The sequence below is a fragment of the Manis javanica genome, chromosome X (genome assembly GCF_040802235.1).
Source record: "Manis javanica isolate MJ-LG chromosome X, MJ_LKY, whole genome shotgun sequence".
Classification (NCBI taxonomy): Eukaryota; Metazoa; Chordata; class Mammalia; order Pholidota; family Manidae; genus Manis; species Manis javanica.
Window position 1 is genome coordinate 40,506,301 of NC_133174.1, and position 26,560 is coordinate 40,532,860.

Below are 26,560 nucleotides of genomic sequence, written 5' to 3' on the forward strand. Positions count from 1 at the left end.
CAATCAGCAGGAACCTGGCGCCCGAGGAGGAAGGGATCAAGCTCGTCACCCTGCGGCAGTCCGAATGGACGCCTTTCCGGAGAATCATGAGAGTTTTTGAGGATCCTGAAAGTGGTGAGTGTGGTGCACACCAGAGTGAAAGAAGGACCGGTCCGAACAAGTGCGATCAGATGTGGTGTGTGTGCTTAGTGTTATCATTGATTGTTTTATTGTGTTTTGGTTTCGGTTTATATTTCTTTCTGCGCTTTGCATTTTAAGTCTCCCTGTTCTAAGGTTCCCTGTTCTTTCCGTTCCTCCTCTCTGCCACTAAATCATTCCCCGTGGGCATGGGTCGGGCAATTAAGAGCCATTAGGGCACCCACCGCTAGAAGACTCCCGTGACAGGATAAGGGGGTCACAGCAGTGAATCCCAGATAAATTCGCGTCCCCTGCAGAAGAAAAACTGTGCAACAACAGGCACCCGTTCACAAGCACATACACCAGTCATCTTGTTAGAGTGGCATCTCTACCTTTTAGCCTTGTCTTCCTCGTATTTTTCACTATGGGCCAGATTCAGACTACTCCTAAAGGTCTGATCCTTTCCCACTTTCCGAAGGTTAGGAAACAGGCCCTGAATATGGGTTTTAACATTGAGAAAGGTAGGCTCGATGCTTTTTGCTCGGCCGAGTGGCCTTCCTTTGGAGTAGGCTGGCCGATCCAGGGGTCTCTTTTCAGGGACCTTATTGACAAGGTCAAAGCCGTTACCTCCCGGCCAAACCCTGAGGGACACCCTGACCAACTTCCCTATATACCTGTTTGGGAAAATTTGGCTAAGAATCCCCCTTCATGGCTGAGGCCCTTTTTGGTGGAGAAACCTCACACCGACCTACCAAGAGCCTCCATCCTAGTTACCCAGGAAGATTTAAAGTCCCCTAATCGCAGGGCCAAAAACCCGAGCACGCCGCCTGTCCTCCCTGACAGTTCTCCTCTTTACCCCCTTCTGCCGATTGAGCAGCCATCCCCGTATGCGGAGGAGAGGGGTGAAGCTGCCGGGAGGAAAGAAAACAAGGCTGGGGAACCCAGCGGGAACCAGGCGGCTGCAGCTTCCCCACACTCTTCAGCAGAGGAAGGCAGGAGGCCAGAAAGAGCTTCCCCACACTCCCCCAACCTGGCGCCACGCTGGGCACCAGGTAGAGCAAGAGGAATGTAGTTAAGGCCTCGGGGGGCCAGGGAACAAGAAGGGGAGGCCCCCTCCTCCACCTCAGAAGGAGCAGTGCCGGTTCTGCCTGTGCATGCCATCGGTACAGGCATCGCTCAACTATATCAATACTGGCCCTTTTCATCTAGTGACCTCTATAATTGGAGGACTCAGAACCCTCCCTTCTCAGAGGACCCCAAGTGTCTTATAGGTCTGGTGGAGTCCATTGTGTTTACCCATAATCCCACATGGGACGACTGCCAGCAATTGCTCCGCACTCTCTTCATGATGGAAGAGTGAGAGCGTATCCTCAATGAGGCCAGGAGAAATGTCCTTGGAGAGAATGGAAGACCCACTACCCTCCAGCCCATCATTGACGAGGCGTTCCCACTTACGCACCCGGATTGGGACTTCGGGACTGCAGAAGGTAGGGAGCGTCTCCGGGTCTACCGCCGGACTCTGATGACCGGTCTCCGGGCAGCCGCCAGATGGCCCACTAACCTGGCTAAGATAAAAACTATTGTTCAGGGGGAAATGGAAAGCCCAGCCGCGTATCTGGAAAGGCTCTTTGATGCTTACAGGCAGTATACCACCATAAACCTGGACGCAGAGGAACATAGATCAGCTGTAGTCCTCTCATTCATCAACCAGGCAGCCCCCGATATCCGGAGAAAACTCCACAAGCGGGAGGACCTGGGGGAGATCTCTATTAGGGAACTGCTGCAGCAGGTGGAGAAGGTCTTCAATGCTAGGGAAACTCCGGAGGATAGAGAGGAAAGGCTGATGAAAGAGAAATGGGTAATGCAGGAGAAAAACAGGAAGGAAGACAGATTATTTCAGAAGAGGGAGAACAAGAAGCAGAGGGAGGAGATGGCCAGGATATTCCTGACCGGGGTGAAGGAGGGCCGTAGGCCAACTCGAGGAACAGGACCCCATCAATCCCAACTATGTAACATCAACCCCATCAATGTGCCCTGTGTAAGAGATATGGACATTGGAAGAGGGCGTGCCCCCAAAGGGGGGAACAAGGAGGAGGGAACCCCATTAAAACCCAGCATCTAGGAGAGGAGGATTGAAGGGGATGGGGCTCGGCACCCCCCCCCCCGAGTCCTGGGTAACCCTGTGCATGGAGGGGACTCCCATTGGGTTCATGGTAGATACTGGGGCACAATATTCAGTTCTCAAACAGGCCCACGGTCCCCTGAACCCAGGACGCACAAGTATATTCCAGGGAGCGACAGGGTCCAAGAAATGTGCCTGGACCACTAGCAGAAAAGTGGACCTAGGAAGGCATCAGGTCTCTCACTCATTTCTGGTCATACCTGAGAGCCCCGCACCGTTGTTATGTAGAGACTTACTAACCACGGTTGGGGCGCGCATTCATTTTGAACCCGAAGGGATAAAAATCATGGACAAAGAAGGGCAGCCCCTACAACCAGCGCATGTGTTAACTCTGTACCTGGCCGACGAACATCGTCTGTTTCAGGCGGATCAAGAAAAGAGGGGCCAGGGAGAAATGGACTCTTGGTTGCAGAGGTTCCCTTCCGCATGGGCTGAGACCAGAGGAATTGGTCTCACTAAACATCTATCCCCGGTCGTTGTTCAACTCAAAGCCGCGGCTCTACGCATCCGGGTCCGCCAATATCCAATGCCGGAAGAGGCTAGGAAAGGGATAGCACCCCATATCCATAGACTGTTGGAGACAGGAATCCTTAAAACCTGCCAATCTGCATGGAATACGCCCCTGCTTCCAGTGAGGAAGCTTGGCAGTAGAGATTACAGACCGGTGCAGGACTTGCGAAAGGACAATGAGAGGGTAGAAGACATCCATCCTACAGTGCCCAACCCTTACACCCTACTCAGCCACCTGCCACCTACGCATGTGTGGTATACTACTCTGGACCTGAAAGACGCCTTCTTTAGTATCCCACTCTCTGAAGTTAGTCAGCCTTTGTTTGCCTTTGAGTGGCAAGAGCCGGTGAGGGGGTGGGGGGGGAAGAAAAGGGCAGCTTACCTGGACTAGACTACCACAGGGCTTCAAGAACTCTCCCACCTTATTCAATGAAGCCCTAAGCCAGGACCTGGAGCCCTTTTGCAGGAGCCACCCCTGTGGGGCACTGCTGCAGTATGTGGATGACCTGTTGCTGGCCACGGAAACCCGTGAGGAGTGCGAAGAAGCCACGGGGAACTTGCTGGCTGAACTAGGCAAACTGGGATATCAAGCCATTGCCAAGAAAGCCCACATCTGTCAGAGGTCAGTGGTCTACTTGGGCTACAAAATATCTAATGGGGCCAAGTGGCTAACGCAGGCCATGAAATAAACTATCCTGACTATCCCCGTCCCTTCCTCACCCTGGGGAGTGAGGGAATTTCTTGGCTCAGCCGGGTTTTGCAGGCTCTGGATTCCAGGGTACGCAGAAATAGCCCGACCACTATACGAGGCGACCAAAGAAGGGCCGGGCTGGCAATGGACTCAGGAACAACAGGAGGCTTTTGACAGACTAAAAGAAGCTCTCCTCTGGGTCCCCGCCCTATCTCTGCCAGACCCAGAAAAACCCTTTATCCTGTTTATAGATGAAAAGAAGGGAGTGGCCAAAGGAGTCCTGGCTCAGCAGCTGGGCCCATGGAAAAGACCTGTGGCCTATTTGTCCAAGCGGCTAGACCCAGTGGCCTCCGGGTGGCCACCTTGTCTGCGTATCCTAGCAGCTATTGCTCTACTGGTAAAGGAGGCAGACAAGCGGACTTTTGGCCAGAATCTGAGAGTAACAGCCCCACATACCATAGAGGGGATCCTCAGGCATCCTCCAGGAAAATGGATGACGAACGCAAAACTTACCCACTACCAAGGGCTCCTACTAGATTCTCCACGAATCGCCTTCTCTGACCCGGTAACCCTAAATCCTGCCACCCTTCTGCTGGACCCAGATCTGTTGACCCCCACCCACGACTGTAGAGACATACTTTCCGAAATTATCCAGGTGCGAGCAGACCTGAAAGACAAACCGTTACCAAACTGTGAACTAAATTGGTATATGGATGGGAGCAGCTTTGTGCAGGAGGGGGTCAGGAGAGCAGGGGCAGCAGTAGTAACCCACGAAGGGTAAGTTGTCTGGAGCGCATCTCTGCCCCCTGGCACCTCAGCACAGAAGGCGGAACTTATTGCTCTCGCTGAGGCCCTGGAAAGAGCAGAAGGCAAGCGGGCCAACATTTACACAGATAGCAGATATGCCTTTGGCACTGTCCATGTCCACGGTGCCATCTAACGAGAAAGAGGATTCCGTTCTGTGGAAGGGAAGGGACTGAGGAATCTGCAAGAAGTCCAAAGACTACTAGCTGCTGTCGAAAAACCCAAAGCGGTAGCAGTTATACATGTACCGGGCCACCAATCAAGGAAGACACCTGAGGCCATCAGCAACAGCCATGCTGATGCGGAAGCTAAGAGGGCGGCCCTCTCGGACTCCCTTGTACTTGCAGCCCTCGAAATACCCATACCTGAACTGCCCGCCTTGCCACCCAAACCTGAGTATTCCCCCCAGGATCTTGAGTGGATTAGGAAACAAGTATCAGGAGAAGTGTCTGAAGAGGGAAACTGGAGTAGAGACCAAGAAGGTAGGTTGATCCTGCCAGAAGCATTAGGACAGTACATGCTTGCTAATCTGCATAAGTCCACCCATCTAGGCTGGAAAAAGCTGCTCAGCCTTTTTCAGTCTGCGCAGTTAGTGTTTCCCCACCAAAATGAGGCAGCTCGTCAGATCACAAAAGAATGCGGTAGCTGTGCAATGCTAAGACCAACCCGAAGATGGCTGCACCCGGCAGGTACCCGGGAAAGGGGGAGGGCTCCAGGGAGGAACTGGGAAATAGACTTCACTGAAGTAAAACCAGGAAAGTATGGATATAAGTATTTGCTGGTTATGGTAGATACCTTCTCTGGGTGGGTGGAGGCTTTTCCAACCAAGCATGAGACTAGCCAGGTAGTAGCAAAAAGATTAATTGAGGAAATCATCCCCAGGTATGGGTCCCTGAAGCTATAGGTTCCGATAACGGCCCAGCTTTCATAAGCAAAATCCTGCAAGGATTAGCCCGAGCTTTGGGAATAGATTGGAAGTTACACTGTGCTTATAACCCACAAAGCTCTGGGCAGGTAGAAAGAATGAATCAGACCCTAAAGGAGACCCTTTCTAAATTGGTATTGGAGACTGGCGGGGACTGGGTGACCCTCCTTCCCTTAGCCATCTTCCGCGCTCGGAACTCCCCCTATGTACATGGTTTAACTCCATTTGAGATAATGTACGGGGCTCCTCCACCCATAATTCGGCGAGTGCAGCTTCCCGGTGCAGAGAACCCAGCCCCTGACTATCTGAATGTGTTGCAGGCTCTTGCCAAAGTGCAGCAGGAAATCTGGCCCCTGATCAGAGCATATTATGAGGGCGGGAAAATTCCGAGCCCGGAACATGGCATAGTCCCAGGGGATACGGTATGGGTCAAAAGACACCAAGTAAGGACTCTTGAACCCAGGTGGAAGGGACCTTACGTTGTATTGTTTACCACCCCCACTGCTCTCAAGGTTGATGGTATCGCTCCTTGGGTGCATCACACCCATGTTCGGAAAATCCTGCCTCACAAAAACCCGGGTGATCACGAGGAAGAGTGGGAAGTGCAGCAGCATCCTGCGAATCCACTAAAAATACACCTAAGCCGAAGATGAAGGGGATCCTGCTGATAAGTGCCTTCGTATGGAGTCTTGAGGAAGCTACATTGGTGAAGCTGATTCCAGGGCCCGCAAGAAAACCGGGTTCGGGTCTCTCCGGGTTAGGTAACCCCTTATGGGAAATGGTGCAGGCATTCACAGAGACTCTGAACCCACCACTCCCTCCCTCACCGATCCCTGTTGGTTATGCTATACAGGTTCACCCCCCTTCTATGAGGCAATCAGGATCAATGGCTCCTACACCATTAACGACTCCTATCCCACTTATTGGGACAGGGGGCCAAGGGGACTTACAGTTGCTCAGGTCTCAGTCACGGGAACGTGTGTAAGCTCAGTCCCGATAGTCCGGAGCCAGTTATGCTCGTCCTACACGTACAATACATGGAAGCAGGACAAGTGGATTATACCCTCCTCGGGTTGGTGGCTCTGTTTAAAGACAGGCCTCACCCCGGCCATATCCACCTCTGTGTTTAATGTTAACAGTGAGTTTTGTGTACTTGTGGCCATTCTACCATGCCTAGTATATCGTTCTCATGAGACCCTCCTTTCTTATTGGGAAGAATGGCCAAACCCCCACAGGGAAAAAAGGGAAGTTATTACCGCCTTGACCACTGGGGCCCTTTTTGCCCTAGGGATGGCAGGGGCTGGCACAGAGGTCACAGCCCTTGTAAGTCGAAAACAGGGGCTCACAGCTCTGAGGCAGGCTGTTGACAGGGACCTAGAACAACTTCGGCAGACAATATCAGACTTGGAACAATCTCTTACTTCCTTAGCTGAGGCGGTCCTACAAAACAGAAGGGGCCTGGACCTCCTGTTCTTAAAAGAAGGTGGACTGTGCACAGCCTTAAAGGAAGAGTGTTGCTTCTATGTACACAAAACGGGTGCAGTCAGAGATTCCCTGGCCAAACTAAAGAAAGATCTAGAGAAGAGACGTAAAGAATATGACAGTAGCGAAAGCTGGTTTGACTTGGTTCAAATACAAACCTTTGTTCGCTACCCTACTCTCAGCTGTTACAGGGCCACTGGTCATCCTGCTGTTATTGCTTACGATTGGTCTGTGCATAGTAAATGGGCTGCTTAGGTTTGTGCGGGAAAGGGTTAACGCCATCCAACTTCTGGTCCTTCGACAGAGATATCAGGCCTTGGATGCCGCTGTGGAAGATTCCTCAGTTTAATCAAGAAAAGGGGGGAATGTAGAGGAATGCAGGGAACAGGGCTGAGCCACCCAGTTTTCGTAGAAACTACGTGAGGCTAACATTCCTGGACCCTACCCTAAGTTAGATAACTAGAAGTAAACGACCCCCCTGGGGTCGAAACTCGTGATAAGTCACATAGGAATGCTTGTGCAAAGGTCAGGCACCTGGTGTATCCCTGTTCCAATTTTATTGGCCAAAGTATAGACTGTGTTTCAAATTCATTGGTTGGGGTAATGTGCAGGCTCCAGTGCAATGACTCTAGAAATCCCATATAAACCATACCTAAAGTTGCTTGGGGGTCGGCAGCTCGGACTCAGCCTGCGTGTCAGGGGAGGTGCTGTCGACCCCAGCTTGCTGGCTGAATAAAGACTTTGCTTGGATTTTCATCTCCATGTCCGTGTGTCTTGTTCTCTGGGAAACCCTGGAGTCCTGGACCCTAACAAAAGGAGGCCAAATGGAGAACCTGAACTTCCACTTCCACCAGGCAGCAAGGAGGAGAATGTCATTTGCTAGCAGAACAGTGTCACAGAAGGCCAGCTGAACACAAATTTAAATATACCCATGTCTCATAGTTCCCCAAATATCCAGCACATAACTGGAAATCAGGCATCATGCAAAGAAGCAGGAAAATCTCAACTGGAGTGAGAAAAAACAGTCAACAGACACCAACATTGAGATGACACATATGTTAGAATTATCTGACAAGAAATTTAAAGCAGTCATCATAAAAATGTTTCAGTATACTTAAAAGATATGCAAAAATAGAAAGTCTCAGCAAAGAAATAAAAGATATAAAGAAGAACCAAACAGAAAGTTAAGAGCTGAAAAATACAATAACTAAAATTGAAAAACTCAGTAGGTGAGCTCAACAGCAGAATAGAGAGGACAGAGGAAAAAAAATCATAGAACTTGATGATAGAACAACAGAAACAATCTGATCTGAACATCAGAAAGAAAATCGACTGAAAAAAAAATGAGCAGAGTCTTAGAGACCTGTGAGACTATAATGATACATCTGGTATTCAAGTCATCAAAGTCCCAGGAGAGGAGAAAGAGTGTGTAGCTGAAAAAGTATTTGAAAACTGGCTGAAAATTTCTCAAATTTGGTAGAAGATATCACCTAGAGATTCAAGAAGCGGAGCAAACCCCAAAAGGATAAACCAAAAGCCTGTATCAAGACACATTATAATCAAACTTGGAAAATTAAAGACAAAGAAAAAATCTTAAAATCTGCAAGAGAAATGACATCTTACCTATAGGGGATAAACAAAAGGACAGCGGATTTCTCATCAGAAAATGTGTAGGAGAGAAGTGGCACAGCATTCTTCAAGTGCTGAAAGAAAAGAACTGTCAACCCTGAATTCCATATCTGGCAAAATTATCCTTAAGAAATGAAGCAGTAATGGCCAATAAGTATATGGAAAGATGCTTGACATCATTAATTATCAGAGAAATGCAAATCAAACTACAATGAGATACTATCTCACACCCACTAGGATGCCTAGAATCAAAAAGTCAGATACTAGCAAGTGTTGATAAATATGAAGAGAAATTGTAAACCTCATATGCTGCTAGTGGGAATGTACAATGGTGTGGCTGCTATGGAAAACAGTCTGACAGGTCCTCAGACATTTAAACACAGAGTTACCATTTGATCCAGCAATTCTACTCCTGGGTATACTCAAGATAAATGAAAATATATGTCCTCATAAAAAGGTGTACACAAATGTCTATAGCAGCATTACTCATAATAGCCAAAAGATGTCAACAACCCAAGTGTACATTAGTTGACTTGGATAAACAAAATGTGCACATCTGTATAACAGAATATTATTCAACCATAAAAAAGAATTAAGTACTGATAACACTACAACCCATACATGTACAATGTGCTCTGCTTCTTCCCTATCTCTCTGCCTACACACATACACACATACCTACCTATTATGTGGACTGGTGACTTCCTACTTTATTCCCTGGGTTATCATTGATTACTGTCATTTATATTTCACTACTCATTATATTTTGCTACAGATTTGGCCAGAGGGAGCTCCTTGAAAACATTATGCTGAGTGAAAGACACTAGACGCAATCACCATAGATGATATGGTTCTACTGATGTGAAACTTCCAGAATAGTGAAGTATATAGAAACAGAAAGTATATTAGTAGTTGCTTAGGGTTGGGGGGAGGCAGGCAGAGGGGTAGTAGGGTGAGGGGGTTGAGGGCTAAAGGATATGGGGTTTCTTTTTGAGGTGATGAAAATGTTCTACAATCGATTGTGGTAATGATTGCATGTATCCATAAATATACAAAACGCCACTGGACTGTACAGTTTAAATGGGTAAATTGTATGGTATGTGAATTATATCTCAATACATTTGTTATAAAGAAAGAAGAGATGAGGGGGAAATCAAGGTATTTTCAGATTAAGGAAAACTGAGAAAATCTATTGCCAGCAAACCTACCTTAAAAGAATGGTTAACACAAGTTCCCTGAACAGAAAGGATGATGAAAGAAGGAATCTTGGAACATCAGGGAAGAAGAAAAAGCAGAAAGAACAAAACTGTTGTTAAATACAATAGACTTTCCTTTTCTTCTTGAGTTTTCTAAATTCTGTTTGAAGGTCAAAGCAGAAAGTATAGCAATGCCTGATGTGGGACTCCATGTCTGTAGAGGAAATATTTAAGACAATTATATTATAAACTGGGGAGAATAAAGGAATTGGAGCTAAGTTTTCTACATTTCACTCTAACTAGTAGAAGGTCAACACCAGTAGACCTATGCAGTGATGGAATGGTTCTGTGCCTGGATTATCGTACAGCAATCTACACATGCGTAAAATGGCAGAGAACTACACACATGCTGTTGCAATGTCAGTTTCCTGTTTGTGGTATTGTACTCCAGTGGTGCAGGAAGTAACCTCTAGGGAAACTGGGGTAAGGGTACATGAGACCTCCCTGTACCATCTTTGCAACTCCTTGTAAATCTGCAATTATTTCAAAATAAAAATTTTTTAACAAACTACCAGTATTATCCTCAGAAAGACTGGAGGAGTGAAGGCACCAAAAAGAGATCAGAATGCTAATTAAAAAGGAGCATTTACTTCTTCCCTATCTATATGCCTACCTAAGTACCTACCTATTATATAGACTAGTGACTTCTTACTTTTCTATTACTATCATTATTTATTTTGCTACTCAAATTATCCCAGATTTGGCCAGAGGGAGCTCTTTCAGGTGGTTCCTGTGTCCTTTGTGCCCCCATCTTCTGAGCACTTCATTACTTTCTAGCACAATGACTTCAGGATCATTGGGTACTTTCTCTGTTCTAACCTTGGAGTGATTCACTTCTCCAAGCAGCTCTAGTTCCTATTAGTGGCAAATCAAGGGGTGCTCATTGTGCCTGGCATATAGTTGTCCTTTCAGAATCACACAGAGGAGTGTTTCTCCTTGTACTAGAACACCAACTAATTCATGTAGAAGAAATAATGGAATTCAAAAAACCCCATTAGGGAAACAGCACAGTAATTAATTGTTACAGGCAAGAATCACCACTGGATGCTAAAATCAGTGGACAAAAGCATGAGATATTAGGCTCAAAGTATCTCCCCATAAGTTATTAATTACAAAGGGAAGATAGTAACTTTATATCGTATCTGACAGACACCATGTTAGCTAGGTGATCAAAGTTAATATTATTAATAAAAGACAAATTGATGTTTGAAAGTCTATTGACAATGAGGCATTGAGAAAAACACATCATTTCTGTGATATTCCTGACAAAAATTAATGACCTGAATTTAATTATGAGGAAGCAAGAAACAAACCCAAACTGAGGGACATTTTCCCATACAGTCAGTGTCAAGAAAGTCAAGGGAAGGCTAAGGAACTGTTCAGATTCAAGACTAAAGGGACATGACAACTAAATACAGTGCATGAACGTGGACTAGATCCTGGATCAGAGGAAACTGTGAGAAAGGATGTTATTGTGCCAAGTGGGGAAACTATATCACACCTTGTATACTAGGTAATTAGATAATATACACTGTATATTAGACAATACTATATCAATACGAACTTTCTTGATTTGGATAACTATACTGTAGTTATATAAGAACCTTGCTCTTAAGAGATACACGTTGAAGTATTTAGGGGTAGAGGGAATTATGTCTGAAAATACTCTCAAATGGCTCCAAAAATTAAGTTTTAAATATATCTGTGTGTATACACACTTACACACATGTACATACATATGTAAACTGAGAAGAGAATGAAAATAAATGTGGCAAATTGTTCACAAGTGGTGACTGAATGAAGGGCATATGTAATTCTTTGTACAACTCTTGTAACTTCACTTTAATTTTGAAATTATTTCAAAAGAATCAAGACTTTAAAAGTCTTAATAGAAAATTTAGCTAAGTATTTATTTAGGCTTTGGGGTAGGTAAGGATTTCCTAAACAAAACAGAAAATGTGCTAAGTATCAGAAAAAAAGGTCCAATGATTTAACTATGAGGAAATGAGGAAACTTTATTCATCAAAAGACCCTTTGGTCTTTGAAGGCACTGGTCATCCTCCCCTTGCTGGTGAGTGTTCAGTAGCCCAGGGCAGGAAGGGAACTCACAGGACCTGCTCCACTACCAGCAGCTCCCCGAGGCAGATCTGCCAACACCCTGGGCACTTCTCCACCCATCAGCTCTCCTGGGCACAGCCCTGAGGGTTGCTGAGAGCAGGACCTCCACCTGAGCCTCTAGCAACAGCCCTGGTCTGCCCTCCTTCATTACTCAAGGGCAATCATCCAGGGAGAGCCCTGGAGTCAGGCTGGAGGGAATTCTTATTCTGCCAGCCCGCCCTCCTGACCTTGCTCTATTGCCAGTAAGCCCAGGGCAGACCAGCAGGTTTTTGGTGATGGGGGCTATTTACCAACCAGTATGGAAGATAAAACATACTATCTTTTGAGGTTGTGCAACATTTTAACAACTCCAGGCAGCCCAAGTGGAAAGATTCTCCTCACCTGTCTTTCCCTCCCTCTCTGGGAGTCACCAAGGCCACATTTGCAGGGGAAGCATAAGAAGACCATGCCAGGCATTGTGATCATTAACGGACACAAAATGATTATATACAAGGTATACTGCACATGGATGCCTCTCTTTGATCCCTTTCCCCACCAAATAGAAGCTTTGGACCCCATCCTGGCTGGCTAGACAGGTGTGGAGTAATGCAGGGAGATTGGGGGACAAAGTTGCTATAACAGACACCCAGATTCCAGCCTCACTCACCACATATGAAAAGGTTTGATTTTCTGGCCTGTTTCTACCATGGAGGATGGCCTATGTCCCTACCACCACCAGGACCCCTATAAGGACTTCCTCATCCTAGGGGAGGTTTCCCACTCCAGCTCCTCACGACTCTCCAGCAAACCACAAGGCCAGTACCTCCCTTCAGGGTCCTCTCAGTCCTAGCTCATTTTGAGCTCTCACCTCCAGGGTGCAGTGGGCTGCCAGAATTGGCCTCTCCTTGGCCATCTGCTCTGTGGCACCCTGCTATCTGCTTGGGGCTCAGTCCTCCCCATTCTGGGCTGCTCTCACTCCTGCCCTAGCATACATCTACATCCCCTCCTGCGAGATGAACCTGCCCTTCTTCACCCTACCCCAGCCTGGCAGGTGGGCTTCCAGGGCCCATACTGGACTGCCTCAAGTGTTCCTGAGCACTTGTTCTCTTGCTCTTATCCACGGCTAGTTACCCAGCCTCTCTGCAACGTCGCCCTTGGCTGGGGGTGCCAGGATCCGTCCTGCTCCCTCTGCCTGTTTCCCATCCGGGTTTCCTGTTCTGACTGTTCTGTTCAGCCCCAAAGCTCCTCCCCCTGGCTCCCCCTACCCACTCTGTCCCGACTTCTCCCTGCTCCCTTTGCTGGTTCCCTGTGATTGGTCCCCTTAGGCTCTTCCTTGGTCCCTCTGTTTACTGTTGCCTCTAAATGTTTGTTTCTTCTGACTGTCCCCTGATCTCTTTCTCTTTCCTGATGCCCCGTTTACTGCTTCCTCTGATTGTCCCTGGTCCAACTGTTTTATGCCTCCCATTTCGTCTTCCCTCTGACTGATCCCTGGTGCCTTGGACTGTCCTGTGTTCCCTTCAACAGTTGTCCATCTAGCTGATCCTTAGTCTGTGGCACTGTGTGTCTGATTGTGCCCTAGTCCATCTGGCTGTTCCCTGGTCCTGACTAGTCTCATTCCTTCTAGCTGATGCAAATCAACTTCCCTTTAAGTCCTCTGAGTGCTCTCCAGTCCAGTTCTCTGCTCCTTGGGCAGTCCTGGAATGCATTTCTAATACACTTGCATGTGCCTGATGCTCCTGTGTCTGGTCCATGGACACTTCACAGAGTGCTGATATACCTGGCTCCAATCCTAGGCTTGACCACCAGAGTGTACTTCTGTGTGCTCTGTGCTGCAGCTGGATTCTGTACTTTCACCTTCTCCATCACTTACATCACATCTGAATGTTGGTAGGTTTCTCTGGTTGTTTCCTGTACAGGTGATCAACTGTCCCAGTTTGCCTAGGACTTTCCTTGTTTGAGCACTGAAGTCCCATGTCCCAGGGAACCCCTGTCACTGTGTCTGAGGGAACTCTGGCTGTTCCCCAGCCTCTCCCTGGCTTCTGCAACTGTCCCTTAACCCCAGTGCCTGCTACATGGGATCTCTGACTGCTAACCAGTTTCAGGAACAGATACTCTGCTTTCTGGATGTTCTCTCTCCATCTAGCTGTTACCTGGTCCCTCAGGCTGCTATCCAACACCAGATGCATTTTCAGGGCTCACTTTGCTGTTTCCTAGTCCTCTGGTTAGGCCCTGGGAAATCCAGGAAACTCCCAGCACCCAGCATAGCTTTGCTGTTCCCCATCCTCAACGACTGTTCCTTGTTCCATATGGCCCATGGAAGACGTTCTCTCTCTTCAACAGGTCCGTGGGTCTGTCCCTTCCCTGCTCTTCCACCTGTTCTACAGCCTCAGCAGCTGGACCCTCCTTCCTCTGGCTGCTACCACCTCCCAGGCTCATCTTTCCCATTTTTCCTATTTCTTGCTCCCTGGTGCCTCAGCTTCTCCCCATGCCTTAGATTCTCCTCTGGACCCTGGTGCCCCACAAAGTTGCTTATCCTACAGGCTCTTCCCCAGCACACCAAACCTTTTTGATCTTTCCAGTTTAGCCAGATCTTCTGTTTCCTCATCCCTCTGGATGGTCTCTGCTCCCTCTGACTGTTGTCTGGTTTCTCTATCTCCTGGTCTTTCCTATTTTGATATTCCCCTGTTCTAGGACCCTCAGCTTGTCCATACTCTGCACTATTACCACTTCTCAAGCCCTGATAACTGTTTCTTGGTCTCTCTGCTGTGGCCCAGCCTCCTGACACATGTTTCCCATATCCTGTTTGTTCCATTACACTCCTGCTTGCCCCTGGGCCCCCCAGCTGTTCTCCATCTTCAGGAAGTACACCAGGGTCCCGCCAGCTGTTCCCTGTTCTTTCTCTTACTGACCTCTGCTTGTTTTCCAGTTTCAGCCACCATTTTCTGGTCCAACTGGCTGCTCTCCACCCCTGGGGATAATTTTACTTGTTCCTTGGTATCTCTGCCCATTCACTGCTCCTTAAATTCTAATGAAAAAAACAAGAACCTAACAAATAAATAAGTGAACAAAAAATATTCACCAGGGTCTGGGTCATTTCCATCTCTTCTTGCAAAGAAGCAGAGATCTGGGGCTGGGAAGGAAGAAATGAATGGGGAAATGTGCCTTGCAGAGCCCAGAATCATTCATCCAGAAATTTCCACACATTGGCTAGGCTCAAGGCCATGTGCAGAAGGACTTGGGAGGACTACATTGTTGTGGCTCCAACCTGTGGGTCTATGAGAACCTAGACAAAGGTGATTTTCCACTGGACAGAAGCGCACTGCTGTGTGGCAGCAGTTTATTTACCATTCAGTGCCCCTATACCTTGGCCAAAGACATTTCAATGACTTAGGCAAAAGGATTTAAGTGTAGGAATTTTACCACAGCAATGTTAACTACAACAAAAAACCTGAAACACCCTAAATGCACATATAGTGGATTGCTTAATTATAGTTTATCCCAGGGCCATAATACTATGCATCATGTGTATATGAAGAAAAATATTTATTGCCTAGAAAACTATGCCAAACTGTTAAGTTAAAAAGGAGGCAACCAAATACCATGATTCCTTTTTAAACTGGGGCTGTATAACGCAAATGTGTGGTATGCATGCAGACTCACAGCCTCACACGTGCACCCACATACATGCATGCATGCACATACAAAGGAAACATCAACTGAAAGGGAGGATAGCTGTATGTTAACAACGGTCAATTTGGGGTAGTGCTGGAATTACAAGATGTGTTTTATGCTCTTCTATTTGTTTACTTGCATTTTCTAATATTTTATTATGATATAATGAAATTATTAAATAAAAAATCAAAATAAATTAAAAATTTTTAATACCCTAATGAAGACATGGCCTTGAGCCCCTTGACAACAAGCCTGTCCCAGAGGTGACAGCATCCACAGGAGGGTCTGAAGGAAGAAGCTATCGGGCAGGGTCTAGGGTCTGGCTCTCTCATTGTCTTCCTCTGTTTACAGAATCTCCAGGGAAACTTTTAGTGGGAAATTTGGTCTTGGCTGTAGTGTGGTTAGGGTGGAGGACACATTCAGGAGACCTGGTTCTGGTCCAGTGCTGTCACTCACAGTCAGCTGCCGGGGCAAGTCATGTCCCTTCTTAGGCCATGTAACTCATCTTTGAAAGGAGGAAGAACTAGAAGAGGCCTAGAAACTGTTGTCACCCTCCTACCCTGCCATCCTCTAAGTTCCAAAGAAAGGGATTTTCTGCCCTAGATCAGGATAGAGGAGAAATTAGCAAACCCCAGGGACCAGGGGGAAAGGAGGCTCTGGTGAGGACAGGGTGAGCACCTGCAAAAGGCTGATAGAGAGTGAAGGGCCAGTGCTGGGGGTCAAGGGTAGCATTTCCTGGCTAGGGCTGGTGGCCACCCCCACCTGAACATCCACTGCAGACCCCCTGCAGGGAGCTGCCTCCCCCTTCCCCAGCTGTGGGGCTGAGCCTCCCACCCCACCTTTCCTCCATCAGCCACATCACGTTTTTCACTGCAATGCACAAGGCTCTGGCTGTGGGGCACCACCCACATGGTGCTCACACCTCAGGAGGATGGTGAGCTGTCTTAGGAGCAGCAAGTCCACAGTCTGTGGCTCCTGTGAGCCACCTGGCCCTGCCTGGAGGCCTGGTGACAGGTTGGGTCTATCTCCTCACTGAATGAATTCCTACCCTGAGGTCCTCTGCCTGCTCACCTCACACAAGCCGCCATGGCCCCCTGCAGCCAGGCCCAGGGACCATGGGGGCGAGCTCCTGTTTGCTGGCATGTTCCCGCTGGGCCTCAGCCCTCAGGCTCTCTTGCTGACAATGCTGCTCTTCCCAGGAGCTCGATGCCAGGCAGGCACCTATGGGCTCAGGCAGCTGCCGGGGTGGGAAGGAAGAGCCTGCAGCCTTCACTAGGGTGTCTGGCCCAGGGGCTCCACAGAGATTCCACTTGGTCAGTCATTCAGCATTCACCCCACAAATGCTTCCTGGGGACACCAAGAGGCAGCTCTCTGTGCTGGGCACTGTGGAAGAGAAATGTTCAGTAAAACCAACACCAAGTATCAGTGTTGAGTATGCTGAAAACTCATGAGATTTAGAATAAAATGAATGAGGGTCTGAATTCTAGCTCTAGTTCTTCTATGTTCCAGCTAGAGTGTGAGCAAATCACTTTAGTCTGAGTTTCTTCATCTTAAAACGAGGGTGAGAACACCATCTCATGGGGTTGTCAGAGTTAGATGGCATGATGCCTCTAAAGCGTTCACTTATTTGGCACCTGGAAAACACTCCATTGATATTAAATATTGCTATTATCATAAGGTGCAAGGCATATCTTATTAGGTATCTCATTTAATTTTCACACTCACCCTGTGAGCTAGGTATTACTATTATTCTTATTCCCACTTACCATCAGATAGTGCTGTTCATAAATAATAAGAAATTTGCCCTAAGGTCACTCAGATTAGGAGGAAGTATGGACAGATTCAAACCCAAGTATGCCTAGTTTCAAAGTGCATTTTCTTAACACCTGCGCCATATGGTATTCTATACATGGCAGAATCACAATAAACATTATTTCTGTTTCCTGCTACCATCAAAGTACTCCAGCTGAGGAGTGACCATGTCACATATGTATAAACCAAGCTTCTGTATAACTCAGTGTACATTCTGGGCAACTTATAGAACTAACATTCTTCTGCCAAGGATGAAAATGTACAGTGTTTGCTTCCCTCCCCCAGCTCCCACCTGGGCCCTGAAACCTAGCATGTCTGCACAGGCTGCGAAAGCATAACCCACACTGCTTGATGGAACCTGTGTCCCAGTTGGTGTAGACTCCTTAAATCATCACCAACACAGGCAACACATCCTTAATAGAAAGCCAACCACTGGCAAGGTCAATGGCCCTTGGGGGCCAAACGTGACCTCCTACAGAACCTCATAACTCATAGCCCATACACGGAATCAGTGACTCTCATAAAACCCTGTGATGGGCCTTCCGGTCCCTCATGTACTAACTCACAGTTCTGCCATTACCGATGTCCACAGGTCCTAATCAGTGACCCCTGTAGGGACCCAAAACTGACTCCCAAAGACATGCAACCCCAGGCTTGCAATCAATCATTCACCACCTCAGTGTCCCAATCAATAACTCATGTGCTGATAGATGACTTCAGATATTCGTATCTCCCAACTCTTAAAAAACTTCAAGAATTTCTACAGTATCCCAATCACTTACCCACATACGTTTCTAATTATTTTTCTTCAGGAATCCCCCAAGATTGCTGCTCACTGCCCCAATATGAATGATAACTACAAGCCCTGGGTTATCTAATCCTCTTGGACCCTAACTCACTGATCCTTCCCCACAGAAATCCCCTGAGTCCTTGACTCCCAGAGGAACCCAGTCAACCCAATCTGGTTTGGCATTGAATTTAAAGGATAAAAAGGAAACCTAAAACACATCCATGCTATTTACAGTGGAGAGGGATCACAATGGCACTAGACTTAACTTACAACACTAGGAGCCATATTAGAAGAAAACGTCTAGAGAGAAAGGAACTGAGATTCAAGAATTTTAAACCCACCCTAGCTTGATACCATTCTTCTGTCAGAGCAAAAGAGACAACTTTAGCTATAAAAGCATGTATAACATTATATGCCAATATTCCTATCTCAGGAATATACTCAAGGGAATAGTCTAAACAATTATAAATTGAATAGTAACAGAAACCTCAAAACTGGAGTAAAGCAGTTTTGAGAAGTGATTCTTGCAATTTATATATAGTTGTACCTGAATAAAGAAAAATAACATAACTGGGCATTTGGAATAAATAAAATTATTACTATTACTAAGTGGAAAATTTAAAATAACCTGAGAAAACCTACTGAGTGAAATGAGAAGGTAAATTACACATCTCTATTACTAGATACATATAGTATTACAACACTATATGGATCTAGTAATAGTGAAAATATAGACAATCATATTTGTAAGGAACATGAAGGCGACTACTATAAGAAATTAATTAAAAAATTAAATTTCCAATCTCTCAGAAATCCAAAATAACAAGAGCATAGAGGGAATTAAGAGAAGTGTGACCAAACCAGAAAAATAGGAAAAGGGAAGGAATGATAATATCAACTAAATAAAATAAATGGTAAATATAAAATAATAGGAGGCACAAAATCCAATATATTATAATTCAATTAAACTGAATGAGCTGAATTCTCCTATAGAAGACAAAGACTATGGGATTGGGTGAAAAAACCAAAATATAATTGTTACATATCTAAAACAAAAAGATAAAGATGTGAAATGTGAAAGCATTGGACAGAAATATGCCATGTTGTTTATCCTTCTTCCTGTTATGGTTGGCACTTGTTATGTCTTAGGAAATTTTTGCCTATGTCAGGGTGAGAAAGATGTTTAATGCTGTCTTCTAAAAGTTTTCTTTTTCTCTTTTTCACATTTAGATCTATAATCTTCCTAGAAAGGATTTTTGTGCGTGGTATGTGTTAGGGTCAAGATTCATTTCTTTCATGTGGATGTCAAGATGATCCAGCACCACTTATTCAAAAGACTATCCTCTTTTTGCTGCTCCTCAGTGTCATTTTGTGACCATATATGTGGGGGTTCATTCCCAAAGTCTGTATTTCCATTGGCCTATTTGTCTATTTGTGAACCAGTACTACTCTACCTTAATTAATGTGCTTCATAGTAAGTGTTGATAGCTGGTAGAGTAAAAGATTATTAAATTGGACTACCTTAAAATTAAGGACTTCTGTTCATCAGAAGACAAAATTAAGAGTGTAAAGGCAAATCCCAGTGGAAGAAGATAACTGTGATACTTTTATCTGAAAAACAATTCATATCTTAAATATATCAAGAATTCTTAGAAAGCAGTAGGAGCAATAGAAAAAGAGTGAAAGGAACAGGCACTTCACAAAGAAGATATTCAAATGGCAAATAAGCATAGCTCAACATCATTAGTTAGCAAAGAAATGTAAATTAAACTACAATCAGATATTCCTCCATATGGACTAGAAATGGCTAAAATGAAAAAGATGGAAAACAACCAAGAGCTGGTGAGGATATGAACACCTGAGACTCTTGTTTTTTAGGAACATTTGGCAGAAACTTTGGTAGTGTCTATTAAAGCTGAACATATGCAATATTCTATGCTCCAGCTATTCTACCCCTAGGTGTATACTCAAGATAAATGTGAACATATATTTACCAAAAGATGGGGATGATGGTGTTCTTAGTGGCTTTATTCAAAACCTAAAATTATGTAAATGCCCATTAACATTACAATGGATAAATAAGCTGTCCTATATTCATATAAGGTAATACTATATAACAACAAGAAAGAACAAACTGCTACACATAACATGCATGAACCTCATCTTGTGAATATTATGTTGGCCAAAGAAGCCAATCCCAAAAGAGCAATGAATCAAAATTGTACGATTACATTTATATAAATTTCAAAAATAAAACTAACCTATGCCATTAGAAGTCAGGATATTGGTGGTACTCCTTGAGAAGAAGTTAGTGACTGGAAAAAAACACAGTGGGTGCTTCTTGAGTGTTAGTAGAATGCTTTATTTCTTGATCTAGGTGGTGGTTGTACAGGTTTGCTCTGTCTGCTAAAAAATCATTGAGCTAAATGTGCATGTGTGTACTTTTCTATATTATGTTACAATTCAATAACATTTTAAAAAATATACAATATACCAGACAAATGCAAGAAAATGGAAGCTGGTCTAGAAATAATATTAAGGTGGAAATTAAGGCCCAAAGTGCTCAAAAGATGAGCAAAAAATGGGGACCTCTTTTAATAATAAAATACATAATAAAGAAGTACTAACCTGCATAAACCTTTAGGGTTGTTCAACATATATAAGTAAAACTAGCACAAATGCATGGAACCACATGAAGTCTTAAAAATCATAATTATGGGGACTTACTCTTCTGGAAGATGAAGTAGATATAATTTTACCTATTACCTTTTCTTCCTGCTAAATACAACTGAAAACTCTGGACATTATATGTAAAACTTAGGAAGACTCTGAAACTTGGAGTGAAGAATGCAGATTGCTAGGGATCGTGACATCCAAAAAGTGCTGAGGCAGTGATTTCTCTGGGTTTTCTTTCAGCCTCACATATACTAAGTGGCTCGGTGAGTGAGAGCTGGCAACCCACAAAGGCCAACAGTGCAGACAAAAGCTGCCCCAAGAAATTCCTGCTCACTCTAGTCAAAGGACCAGGAAAGGGGCAGTCCAGCAAGACAGAAAACTTTTAGACAGTAATGGCTATACTCAAGTCAAACACCACAGAAAACACTGCAGCGTCACCCCCAGGACTAACATCTGTGGCCTAGTGGAGAGTCTAGATTTACTTCCACCTTTTTCAGGCTATAAGAAGCACCTGCGGCCCCAGTCTCCAGCCCCCTGCTCCAGCCCCTCAGTGACAGTGGAGACCATGTGGGGATTCTGGGCTTCCATCCTCACCCAGAGATAACAAAGCATCCTTCCCCCGCCCCACTGAGGCAATGTCAGAGGAGGCCTACTGCAGCTCTCACCAAGGCTAAGCAGTGACAAGGGCACTTCTGCCACCAGTGTCAGTGGACATCACTGGGAAAGCAACAGGAGCTAACTACTCCCCTCTCAACCAGGGTGGTATCTTCACAGGTATAGTGCAGAGGCTGAACTCCTATTCCCACTGATCAATAATAAGCCCCCACCACCACCCTGGAACCCACCAAAGAGGCCAAGTGGAGAAGCTGGACTTCCATCCCTACCTGGTAATGAGGTGACATCTCACTTCACCAAACAGAGCTCTGTCAAAGAAGGCCTGTAAAACATGAGAGTTAAATAAATTCCAGAGCCTTATAATACCCAAAATACCTAGACATAATAAAAAATCAGATGCCACACCAACAACAAGGAAAATCTCAACCTGAATGAGAAAAGACAATGAAGAGATGCCAACACTGAGAGAACACAGATGTTGGAATTATCTGACAAAGATTTTAGAGCAGCCATCATAAAAATGCTTCACTCAGCAATTATGAAAATGCTTAAGATAGATGAAACCATAGAAAATCTCAGCAAAGAAACAGAGGATATAAAGGAGAAACAAACAGAAATTTAACAACTAAAAAATATAGTAACTGAAACAAAAAATTCAATGGATAGGCTCAAGAATAGAATGGGGAGGACAAAGAATCAGTGTACTTGAACACAGAATAGAAATAAACAAATCTGAACAATGGAAAGATTAACTGGAAAAAAATGAACAGAGCCTCAGGGACATGTGAGACTATAACAAAAGATTTGACATTGAGTTATGGGTGTCCCAGAGGAGAGGAGAAAGAGTGTGGAGATAAAGAAGTATTTGAAGAAATAATAGCTGAAAATATACAAATTTAGCAAATGACATCAACTTAGAGATTTAAGAAGCTGAATGAACCCAAACAGAATAAAACAACAACAAAAATCCACACCAAGACACATCATAGTCATACTTCTGAAAGCTAAAGACAAAGAAAATATCTTCAAAACAGCCAGAGAAATGACACATTACCTATAAAAGATAAACAATTTGGGAGACAGTAAGATTCTCATCAGAAACCAGAAGGAAGTGGCACAACATTTTCTAAATGCCAACAAAAACTGTTAGCCCAGGATCCAATATCCATAGAAAATGTCTTTCAGAAATGAAGGAGATATCAAGATATTCTCAGATAAAGGAAAACTAAGAGAATTTGTTACCAATAGACCTACATAAAAGACTGGCTACAGGAAATTCTCAAAACAGAAAGAAAATGATAAAAGAAGGAACCTTGGAACATCAATAAAGAAGAAAGAACATGGAAAGAGCAAAAATATATGGAAATGTAATATACTTTCCTTCTCCAAATTATGTTTTACAGTTGAAGTAAACATTATAATACCACTGATGTGGTGCTCAATGTATGTAATATTTATTTAACAAAATTATAAATAGGGGAGAATAAAAGGATGCAAAGTAGGTGAGGTTTCCACACTTCTCTGGAAGTGGTAAAAGGATGCAGTAGACTTTGATAAGTTGTTCATATGTTACATGAGACATAGAACATCTAGTTAAAAAGCTATATAGAGATCCCCTGGAAAACAATATAGGTATATCAAAATGAATTCTTTAAAATGTTCACATGCCCCAAAGAAATGTAGGAAAAAGAGAAAAACAAAAAGAAAACACAAAGTATGACAGACTTAAACCCTAACATATAAATATAAAATAAGGTGTAAAAGTTATAAATACACCAATTATACAAGAAAGATTGGCAGATTAGGTTTAAAAAATCATGACCACAGGAGGCAACATGACAGCGTGAGCAGGGCAGTGGAAATCTCCTCCAAAAACCATATATATTTATGAAAATGCAACAAATACAATTATTCCTAAAAGAGAGACCAGAAGATACAGTACAACAGCCAGGCTACATCTACATCTGCGAGAACTCAGCACCTCATGAAGGGGGTAAGATACAAGCCACGGCCTGGCAGGAACCCAGTACCACCCCCAACCCCAGCTCCCCAGCAGGAGGAAAGGAGTCAGAGTAGGGAGGGAGTGGAAGCCAAGGACTGCTAAACAACCAGCTCTAGTAATTTGCACCGGGAGCGCAGACACACACGGCGTGGTGTGCTGGATATTAGGGAAACGGAACAGTAAAATCTGCGAGCGGGTCCCCGCAGTTGGCACCCCTGGGACAGAAGAAAAGCGAGTGCTTTTTGAAAGTCTTAAAGGGATAGGGGCCTCACAGCTGGATGGAAGCATCCTGGCACACTCAGTGCAGCAGCTGGGAATCCTGGGGAAATTCAGGCGCTCCAGCCCCCTGGGAGGCAGCACAGCTCTGAAGTCCCTCACAGTGATAAACAGTCTCCCATCCATTCCTCCTCCACTGTGGCCCCGCCATAGCAGGGGAGCAGCCTGAGAGTGGCTGTGCCCACAGCAACTGCGCAGAGCCTCCTCCGCAGCCACCCAGGCCAGACTCAGAGGCCCCGCTGGCACGCACAGACAGAGGAAGCCGGGACAGGGCACCAAGGGTTGCCGTTCTCACAGGAGAGCACATCTGGAGCACCTGCCCCTCCCCTCAGGGCTCTGGGCTGCCCAGACAACTGCCCGACCTGCGGCAGCTCAAGAAATAAAACTGGAAGCTGCTCCGAGAAGGACAAGGTGACCAGCAAGCAGGAAGGGACTTTGTAATCCCAGCTAACACATGTGCCAATTGCCCACGACTACCTCTATAGCCATGAAAAGGCAGAAGAATCTGATCCACTCCAGAATCACCCAGACAACCCCTGAGAGGGAGCCTGCAGAGATAGATTTAACCAATGTTCCTGAAAAAGAATTCAAAATAAAGGTCATAACCATGCTGACGGACCTGCAGAGAACTATACAAGAGCTAAAGGATCAAGAATACAGAAAAAAAACAATCTCTGGAAGGACTTAAGACCAGACTGGATGAGGTGCAAGAGGCCGTTAATGGAACAGAAATCAGAGAACAGGAAAACAGAGAAGCTGAGTCAGAGAGAGATAAAAGGATCTCCAGGAATGAGAGAATACTAAGAGAACTGTGTGATCAATCCAAACGGAACAATATTCGCATTATAGAGGTACCAGAAGAAGGAGAAGAGAAAAAAGGGGATAGAAAGTGTCTTATAATTGCTGAAAACTTCCCAAACTGAGGGAGGAAACAGTCTCTCAGACCATGGAAGCTCACAGAACTTCCAATACAAGGGACCCAAGGAAGACAACACAAAGACACATAGTAATTAAAATGGCAAAGATCAAAGACAAGGACAGAGTACTAAAGGCAGCCAGAGACAGAAAAAACGTCACCTACAAAGGAAAAGCCATCAGGCTATCATCAGACTTCTCAACAGAAACCGTACAGGTCAGAAGAGAATGGCATGATATATTTAATGCAATGAAACAGAAGGGCCCTGAACCAAGAATACTATATCCAGCACGATTATCATTTAAATATGAAGGAAGGATTAAACAATTCCCAGACAAGCAAAAGTTGAGGGAATTTGCCTCCCACAAACCACCTCTACAGGGTATTTTAGAAGGACTGCTCTAGATGGAAGAACTCCTAAGGCAAAATAGATGTCACCAGAGAAAATAAAATCACAACAAAGAAAGCAGACCAACCAAATACTAACTAAAGGCAAAACATAAAATCAACTACTCACAAAAGCAGTCAAAGGAGACACAAAAGAGCACAGAATAAAACACCTAACATGTAAAGAATGGAGGAGGAAGAATAAGAAGGCAGAGAAAAAAGAATCATCAGACTGCATTTATAATAGATTCATAAGTGAGTTAAGTTAGATGGTTACATAGTAAAAAAAGCAACCCTTGAACCTTTTATAACCACGAATCTAAAGCCTGCAATGGCAATAAGTACATATCTTTCAATAATCACCCTAAATGTAAATGTATTGAATGCACCAATCAAAAGACACAGAGTAATAGAATGGATAAAAAAGCAAAACCCATCAATATGCTGCTTACAAGAGACTCACCTCAAATCCAAAGACAAGTACAGACCAAAAGTGAAGGGATGGAAAAAGATATTTCATGCAAACAATAGGGGAAAAAAAGCAGATGTTGCAGTACTTGTATCAGACAAAATAGACTTCAAAACAAAGAAAGTAACAAGAGGTAAAGAAGGACATTACATAATGATAAAAGGGTTGGTCCAACAAGAGGATACAACCATTACAAATATATATGCACCCAATACAGGAGCACCAACATATGTGAAACAAATACTAAGAGAATTAAAGGAGGAAATAGAATGCAATGTATTCGTTCTAGGAGACTTCAACACACCACTCACTCCAAAGGACAGATCCACCAGATAGAAAATAAGTAAGGAACACAGAGGCACTGAACAACACACTAGAACAGATGGACTTAACAGACATCTACAGAATTCTACACCCAAAAGCAGCAGGATACACATTCTTTTCAAGTGCACATGGAACAGTTTCCACAATAGACTACATAGTAGGCCACAAAACGAGCCTCAGTGGGAGCGGAGCCAGGATGGCACCATGAGTAGAGCAGCGGAACTCTCCTCCCAAAACCACATAGAATTATGAAAATATAGCAAAGACAACTCTTCCTAAAATAGAGACCAGAGGACACAGGACAACATCCAGACCACATCCACACCTGCGAGAACCCAGCGCCTCACGAAGGGGGTAGGATACAAGCCCTGGCCCGGTGGGACCCGAGCGCCCCTCCGCCCGGCTCCCAGCGGGTGGAAAGAAACAGGAGCGGTTTTTTTCTCTTTCTTGGTGAGTGCTTTTTGGAAGCCTTAAAGGGACAGGGACCCCAATACCAGGGAAACACAGCAGTAAGACCAGTGAGCGGGTGCCTGAGACCGGCGCCTGAGCACAAAGAAAATCGCGCGTTATTCCCCTTTTTTTTTTTTTTCGCGAGCGCTTTTTAGAAGCCTTAAAGGGACAGGAACCCCAATACCAGGGAAACAGGGCAGCAAGAACGCTGAGCGGGTGCCTGAGACAGGCGCCTGAGGATAAAGAAAATCACGCGTTTTTCCCTTTCCTTTTTTTTGGCGAGTGCTTTTTGGAAGCCTTAAAGGGACAGGGACCCCAATACTAGGGAAACAAGGCAGCAAGACCAGTGAGAGGGTGCCTGAGACTGGCACCTGAGGACAATCAATACCGTGAATTTTTCCCATTTTCTTTGGTGAGTGCTTCTTGGAAGCCTTAAACGGACAGGGACCCCAATACTAGGGAAATAGGGCAGCAAGAC

General features: G+C 45.0%; 1 protein-coding gene across 1 annotated transcript in view; it reads right to left on the reverse strand.

The window, feature by feature from the left end:
- Positions 1 to 26,560, reverse strand: part of ZNF41 (zinc finger protein 41) — a 108,012-nt gene that overhangs the window by 33,539 nt on the left and 47,913 nt on the right. Inside the window, exons 2-3 of the mRNA XM_036996358.2 lie at positions 21,528 to 21,580; positions 1,577 to 1,682 (exon numbers count right to left, since the gene is read on the reverse strand). Coding sequence (XP_036852253.1) covers positions 1,577 to 1,682; positions 21,528 to 21,580 — 159 coding nt within the window. The remainder of the gene's footprint in view (positions 1 to 1,576; positions 1,683 to 21,527; positions 21,581 to 26,560) is intronic.